The following is an 8,477-nucleotide window of genomic DNA, read 5'->3' on the forward strand; positions in this document are numbered from 1 at the left end:
ACAGTGAGAGCTGCTGGCACAGGTTGGAGATGTTCTGCCCCCTGCTGGACACACAGAGCTACAACATGAAGATCAGAGGAGGCTGGTGCTGCTTCACCTTTGGAAACAAGGAGGTCAAAATATTTAAAAACAGAGATTGTTTTTAAACCTGTAAAGGGGGAAATCCTGACGAACCAATCCACAGCCAGAAAAGAAGACTAACTCTGTAATGGTCCAATCAGGTGTCAGCTCTGTCAGTGTAGAGGTCCCAGATAGCAAGACGACATAGAATTGACGTTGATTTTTCATCCGATCCGTTGTTATGGTCAGGGTTGAAATGCCACTGTTGTAACAACATTGAAATACTGTGGTAAACCGACTGTGGTAAATCTTACTATAGGGACGTTGTAATGATGTTGATTTACCGTTGTTTTTTTGTCATTGATATTTGATCTATTTGTAGTCGACCAGGTGACAACAACAATGTCGAGAAAAGGTCTATTTATAGTTGACCTTCATTCCGCGCCGGCCACCATCAAAAAGCCATTGATTTGTAGTTGAGCGTTAAACTGCTCTGGTCTGACAGCATCGTTAACACCTTTTGTGAGGTCGCATCTGTTTCAAAGAACAATTCTAGAAAGGTTAATGGCTTAAGCAGTGAGAGGCGAAAAACTAATATATCCATAAGTGATGGTGTAACATTCTGCATTCAAGTATAAGTTGTTCTAACTGCTAAAAGTGTTTGCTAGTTTTTGCCTGTCACATATATTTGATATTTGTATATGTAGCTTGCCATCACCAGTGTGAATAGGTGGATGACTGGTTGTGTAAAGCGCTTTGAGGTCCTTAGGGACTAAAGCGCTATACAAATACAGGCCATTTACCACTGTTATCATCTTCAATGCCCTGTACCAACACAGAGCAGAGCAGCTATCTGAACGCTACCCCAACAGATGTCGATTATCTTTTTAATAATTTTACCTCCTCACTGCGTACGACTCTGGATACTGTAGCTCCTGTGAAAACTAAGGTCTCTAATCAGAAGTACCTGACTCCGTGGTATAATTCTCAAACACGTAGCCTAAAGCAGATGACTCATAAGCTGGAGCGGAAATGGCGTGTCACAAATTTAGAGGATCATCATTTTGCCTGGAGAAACAATTTGCTGCTTTATAAGAAAGCCCTCCGCAAAGCCAGAACATCTTACTATTCATCACTGATTGAAGAAAATCAGAAAAACCCCAGGTTTCTCTTCAGCACTGTAGCCAGGCTGACAAAAAGTCAGAGCTCTGTTGAGCCAACCATCCCTTTAACGTTAACTAGTAATGACTTCATGAACTTCTTCACAAATAAAATTTTTATCATTAGAGAAAAAATTACCAATATTCATCCCACAGATATAATATTATCTACAGCTACTCTTAGTACCATTGATGTTAAGTTAGACTCTTTTTCTCCAATTGATCTTTCTGAGTTAACTTCAATAATTACTTCCTCCAAACCATCAACGGGTCTTTTAGACCCCATTCCTACAAAACTGCTCAAAGAAGTCCTGCCATTAATTAATTCTTCGATCTTAAATATGATCAACCTATCTCTAATAATCGGCTATGTACCACAGGCCTTCAAGCTGGCTGTACTGTACTGGCTTTACTCAAAAAGCCATCTCTAGACCCGGCAGTCTTAGCTAATTATAGGCCAATCTCCAACCTTCCTTTCATATCAAAAATCCTTGAAAGAGTAGTTGTCAAACAGCTAACAGATCATCTGCAGAGGAATGGTTTATTTGAAGAGTTTCAGTCAGGTTTCAGAGCTCATCACAGCACAGGAACAGCTTTAGTGAAGGTTACAAATGATCTTCTTATGGCCTCTGACAGTGGACTCATCTCTGTGCTTGTCCTGCTAGACCTTAGTGCAGCGTTCGATACTGTCAACCATAATATCCTATTAGAGCGATTAGAACATGCTGTAGGTATTACAGGTACTGCACTGCAGTGGTTTGTATCATATCTATCTAATAGACTCCAGTTCGTGCATGTAAATGGAGAGTCCTCTTCACACACTGAGGTTAATTATGGAGTTCCACAGGGTTCAGTGCTAGGACCAATTCTTTTTACATTATACATGCTTCCCTTAGGCAGTATCATTAGAAGACATAGCATACACTTTCACTGCTATGCAGATGACACCCAGCTCTATCTGTCCATGAAGCCAGGTAACACACACCAATTAGTTAAACTGCAGGAATGTCTTAAAGACATAAAGACCTGGATGGCCGCTAACTTTCTGCTTCTTAATTCAGATCAAACTGAGGTTATTGTACTCGGCCCTGAAAATCTTAGAAATATGGTATCTAAGCAGATTCTTACTCTGCATGGCATTACCTTGGCCTCCAGTAACACTGAGGAACCTTGGAGTCATTTTTGACCAGGACGTGTCCTTCAACGCACATATTAAACAGATATGTAAAACTGCTTTCTTCCATTTGCGCAACATCTCTAAAGTAAGTTTTTTTTCTTTTGCCACCGGCAGGGGAAGTGGTGGGGGGGAGATAGGCCTCCATACCTTGGAGGGCCTGAGATATCCCCAGAGAGGTGCCGTCTGACACCCAACCTGACATATAGACACAGACATACAGGCACACACAGATACAAACATCCATTCCCACCCTCATGCTCTCATATGCAATTACTCAACACTCAACCAATGTGGAGACAGACATAGAGACACTGTACACACGATCACACTCCCCAAGCGTACTCTACGAACCGGGTCTAGGTACCTTTGCCCCTGGAGGGGGAAACTGCACCCAGACCCAGGTGGTGTTACCCTTTTTCATTGCGGTGGGGAGAAGCAGACCGCCCCGACTCCACAGCAGCAGGGAGGCCCCACACTCCAGACCGCAGTCGGACGGCCAAGTCCTCCTCCTAGCCCTCCCGCTTCAGCAGGTCGCAGAGAACGGAGGTGTGTGAAGACTCCAAAACCTCCCTCCGCCCGCTCATATGTAGTGGTGATGCATGTGTGTTCTAAGGTGCATTTAAAACCCAGGAGGGCATGGAGCTACCTGCCAGAGAGCAGCAGGTAAGCACATAGTCCCTCCTGCTAGCCCTCAATGTCTACGTGTATTTAAAATTGAGAGGTGGGCAACGACACCAGGGGTGAGGTGTACACCCTGATGGTCTTTTGGAGTCCGTGTTGCGTGCCCACCCCCAAGATCCTATATGTATGTGTTATGAGAGTGTGAGTAATGTGAATGTCTAAGTTGTGAGATAAAATTGAGGCACAAGAAGCCAGAAGGGGACAGAGGGGGGGGGGGGTAGCCTCCCCTGCACCCTGGTGACACACCTTTACCCCAAGGCCCTGCATGTGTGGGTGATTGTGGTGGAGTGGGAAGAGGGAGGCAGCGGGAGATGGGGAGGGAAGGAAGGGAGGGGCAAGTGACCCCTCCCTGGGGCCAGCTCCCCCGCTGACCCCAGTAGGCACCCCCATACTCTGCAACCCGCCAGGGAAAGGGGACCCAGGCCCATCTGGACAGGGGGCCCAGAAAAGCAGCGCCGCACGGCCCCACAGAGCCTGGGACAGCCCACCCGACCCCACCACAGAGAAAACTGCACCCACCCCATCATCCACTCATCTTCCAGATTACATGAGACAATAGACACCCAGGCTGAGCTCTTCCTCCACCTCTCCTGTATCTGCCCCTCCTGCAGAGAGAGTTCCTGAAGAGAGGAAAGCTCCTGCAAGGTGTTACAACCTTCCCCCTCCAGTTGAAGAGCCCCCAGGTGGCTCGATGCGCTGGCGGCACTCTGCGCCAGGGCCGGGCCCCCATACACCCACCCGCCCACAACCCCAGCAACATACCAACCAGGACCCAAGTCCCCGAGGCCCAGCCAGGGCCCCAGCCCGGAGACGGAGCTCCCCCAGAACCTCACGCCCGTCCTGGACCCACTCAGGGGCAGCCAGGCTACCAGGTCAATAACCCACGTCCATCAGCACAGACTCTCCCCTAGCCCCGCTGCACGCAGCCACGAGGAAACCGTCACCTAAGAGCCAACAGAGCCCCTAATAGGCCATGACCGCTACCCCGGGTTCAGTCCCCCAAGGAAGATGCTCCTGGGGAACCCTCCGAGGCCCTAAGCCTGTCCCTACCCCCACACCAATCACAACAGTGAAGGCGGGACCAAACTATGACCCCCCACCCCCACTAGGTGATGGAGCTGATCAAAGGAGCCCAGAGCAATTGATCTGATGTGGTGGCAGAGGCCGTATCAAGACTAATGTAATCTAATAGATAATTTCTATATTGGTCAGAATTAAGACTATTTTTATTTTTCCAGTTCATGAGGACTGTTTTCTTGGCTATGCATAGGGCAGTGAAAACCATATGGGCTATATTCTTTTCTGAAGTGACATTATCTAAGCTGCCCAACAAACACACTAAGGGGGAAGTTGGAATGTTACATTTCAGACACTTTGATAAGTCTTCTCGCGCCAAAACTTCTGAACTGGTGGACAGAACCAAAGAGCGTGGATATAATTGTCCGGTGAATTGGTTTGGCAGTGTGAGCAGTTGTTGGTAGACGTAAAGCCCATCTTGAACATCCGATGACCTGTATAGTGCACTCTATGTAATATTTTGTATTGAATTAATTGAAGACTGGGATTTCTAATTAGATGAAAGGTTTTTAAGCAAATCTGAGACCAGAAGTTTAGGTCTAAGTTAACTGATAAATCCGCTTCCCATTTTGCAATAGGAAGTGATATTGATTCATCTGTTTTAGAAAGCATTCTGTATATTTTGGATAGTAATTTGGGGGGTTTAAGAGTAAGAAATTGAACCACGCTTGGTGGTGTTTGTAGTTCAACTTGACCCGGTTTAAATTTCTTTTTTTACTATGGATTTAATTTGTTGATATTCTAAAAATATTTTCTTGTTGATCCCATATTGTGTAACTAGTCCGTCAAATGAAATAAATTCGGTTCCTTCTAGTATATGTTCTACATATTTGATTCCTTTACCACTCCAATCTGAAAAGTTTGTCATATTATTGTTTTGTAATATGTCAGGGTTGTTCCAGATAGGTGTACATTTGCATGGGTGTTGGGTCTGTCTAGCACAGGCATTTTTAGATAAATAGCTGTATATGTTTACAAAATGTACAATTAGATTACATTTGCATTTCAAGTTATAAAAGTTTACTCAACGTGTCTGTGGGGTTTTTTTGTACAGTAAAGAAATACTACTAGGATTGTAAGTTCTTTGTGTGATTTCAGATCACTAATACTAATGCAGTATGTCAGTGAAAAAAACAACTAAATTCAGTTGAGCTGAAAAGATACCAAACAAGGCAAGGGGAAAAAAATAAAATGAAACAATCTGAGGGTGAAATACAAACGTAAACTAAAAAGGAGTCAAAAATGGCCGGTTGTATTTTGGAGGGTTAATCCAACAAATCACGAAAAATTAGGTTTAAATTTTTTTTCATGACAGTGCAGATTTCTGACATTTTGTGTAATTTAAGCTGTAACAATGTGATTGTTTTCTAACAAAAAACAGTGAAACTTAAGTTAGACTTGTGTTTGTAAATGAACCGCCCCATGTTGTGTAGCTTTCTGGATTTTATACTTATTGGGCTACATATTTATTTATCATACATGCTATACAGTACATAGCATCAAAACTCATATGTTTTATGTAACTAAAGTGTTTAATTATGTGGGCTACAGAAAATAATTAAGTTGTAGACTATATTTATATGAAAAACATGTATACTTACTGCATTTGAATCATTTTAACCATATGTAACCACCTGCATATGTGTTTGGGGGGAAAAAAGGGCTTCGATTTTGCCACCCTCATGCCACCCTAAGAAAATTTCTCTAGATCCGCCCCTGGGTGGAACGAATGACCAGCACGCACAGGGTGTGCAGGAACACTATGGCGCGGAGCACACACATGGGAGTCTAGAGAGCAAAGGGGATTTTGTGTGCATCTGTTATTTACCTCACTGTAAACAAACGTACTGTTTTCACTAAAGAGTCTTTCGGGTCCTCCTTCCCCACATCCCATGGTTTGCTCTGGCAAACCGTGACATTAGCAGCATATTAGTCAGCTTAGAACACAGGGATTTAATAATAGATACACAAAACGGAGCATGCCCGTTCCGGCCGGCTTTAAAGGGTTAAAGTGAAACAGCAACATTTTACTCCTCCCCTCACGTCACTCAAATGCAACAAAGCAGGAAACATGATGTTTTTCCTCCTTAGTAGAGAGGAAGAAAAACGCCCAGAGAGATGCACAGACGATCAGACTGAGCTCAGACCAAACTAGCAGCTTCCTCTGAGTGAGTCCAGCTACAGGAGAGAAAAGTGGAAAACTCCAACACTGCTGCTTCAAGCTGCTGACGCTCCACACACTAAATGTGAGTTTGAGCAAAAACACGACTCAAAGGAAGTTTCAGTGAAGGTGGTAGAGGAGGGAGGGGAGCCAGGACTGACTGTACTTCCTGTCTGCTGTTTTCAGCTTCACTCACAGACTCAATGGCTTCCAGATCAGAGGAGGATCTCTGCTGTACGGTCTGTATGGAGGTCTTCAGAGATCCTGTTATTCTGTCATGTAGCCACAGCTTCTGTGAACACTGTCTGAAGAGATGGTGGAGAGAGAGACCAACACACGAGTGTCCACTTTGTAAGAGAAGATCTTCAAAGAAGCATCCACCTTCAAACAAGGCTTTAAAGAACTTGTGTGATTCGTTCTTACAGGAGAGATATCAGAGAGCTTCAGAGGCTCTCTGCAGTCTGCACTCTGAGAAACTCAAACTCTTCTGTCTGGACCATCAGCAGCCAGTGTGTCACATCTGCAGAGACTCAGAAAAACACACCAATCACAGATTCAGACCCATCGATGAAGCTGCACGACAACACAAGAAACTTCAGGAAACTCTGGAGCCCTTAAAGAAGAAGTTAAAGGTTTGTGAAGAAGTTCAAGTGAAGTTTGATCAAACAGCAGAACACATTAAGGTCCAGGCCCGACACACAGAGAGGCAGATTAAGGAGCAGTTTAAGAAGCTTCACCAGTTTCTAGCAGAGGAAGAGGAGGCCAGGCTGGCTGCACTGAGAGAGGAAGAGGAGCAGAAGAGTGGGATGATGAAGGAGAAGATGGAGGCTCTGAGCAGAGAGATAGCAGCTCTTTCAGACACAGTCAGAGCCACAGAGGAGGAGCTGAGAGCTGAAGACGTCTCATTCCTGCACAACTACAAGGCTGCAGTGGAAAGAGTCCAGCGCTGCCCCCTGCTGGATGATCCACAGCTGCCCTCAGGAGCTCTGATAGACCAGGCCAAACACCTGGGCAACCTGACCTTCAACATCTGGAACAACATGAAGGACATGGTCTCCTACACTCCTCTCATTCTGGACCCAAACACTGCTGATCCAGACCTCATCCTGTCTGAAGATCTGACCAGTGTGAGAGGAGGAGAGAAGCAGCAGCTTCCTGATAATCCAGAGAGGTTTGATCATTCCTGCTCAGTCCTGGGCTCTGAGGGCTTTAACTCAGGGACTCACAGCTGGGATGTTGATGTAGGAGACAGTACACCGTGGGGACTGGGTGTGTTAGCAGAGTCTGTGCAGAGGAAGGGAGACATATGGTCTGGATTATGGATAATATGGTTTGATGAAGGTGAATACTCAGCATGGTCACCACCAGGTCCTCTCACTGATCTCTCATTCCAGAAGAAGCTCCAGAGGATCAGAGTGAATCTGGACTGGAACAGAGGAAAGCTGTCGTTCTCTGATCCTGATACTAACACACACATACACACCTTCACACACACTTTCACTCACAGGATGTTTCCATACATCAGCACTGTTGATAAACTGAACGTGTGTCCGTTGAAGGTGTCAGTGTCAGTGCAGCAGATGAGTTGAGGATGATGATGTTTCTAATGTTGTTTCCTGTCAGTGAGTTGAAGCTGTTAAACTGCAGCTGTCCTCCTGCTGCCTCGTTGTTCCAAAGCTCTTTGTTTCTCTTTTAGTTTCACTGTTTCTTTCTGTTTCTGCTGTCCACCTTTTCACATGGAAAATCATTTCACTGTTTCTCACTGAATGACTCCCCAAACTAGATTTGAAATTCTATCAAGTTTCTAATCATTACAAGTGATTCATGTTTCTATTTGATGTGTAAATGGAGATGATTTAGTTTGCTGGGATATGGACTGACATGTGTTGAATGGGAGGAGCAGTTTGTTGTTGTCTTCTTGTCTGTTTATGACAACAATAAATATGTTGTTGAAACAATGATTCATGTTTAACTCCATATATGAAATGTTTCTGATCTTTGAATTCTGTTTGATTAAAGACTTTCTTCATGACACAAATGAGATTTCAGTGTATTAATAGAACTAAATAAGCTCAGAGTTGAAAGGCTGGAGTATTATGTACGTGCTTCACTGTCAGGATCTTCAGGGGGATTCAAAGGGAAACATCAAACTGCTGTAATG

The 8,477-nt window shown here is 44.6% G+C and overlaps 1 protein-coding gene across 2 annotated transcripts in view; it reads left to right on the top strand.

Moving 5' to 3' along the window:
* LOC112430860 (nuclear factor 7, brain-like) overlaps nucleotides 1-8,354 on the top strand; it is a 57,173-nt gene extending 48,819 nt beyond the window's left edge. The window contains exons 1-2 of one of the 2 annotated variants that reach the window (XM_024799363.2): nucleotides 6,283-6,401; nucleotides 6,503-8,354. In XM_024799363.2, coding sequence (XP_024655131.2) covers nucleotides 6,520-7,905 — 1,386 coding nt within the window. In that variant the 5' untranslated portion in view covers nucleotides 6,283-6,401; nucleotides 6,503-6,519 and the 3' untranslated portion in view covers nucleotides 7,906-8,354. Of the gene's footprint in view, nucleotides 1-6,282; nucleotides 6,402-6,502 lie in introns of those variants that run through there. The other variant, XM_076879107.1, reaches the window with a different exon arrangement.
* The last annotated feature ends 123 nt before the right edge of the window (nucleotides 8,355-8,477 follow it).

The sequence above is a fragment of the Maylandia zebra genome, linkage group LG3, assembly GCF_041146795.1.
Source record: "Maylandia zebra isolate NMK-2024a linkage group LG3, Mzebra_GT3a, whole genome shotgun sequence".
In the NCBI taxonomy this organism is placed as follows: domain Eukaryota; kingdom Metazoa; phylum Chordata; class Actinopteri; order Cichliformes; family Cichlidae; genus Maylandia; species Maylandia zebra.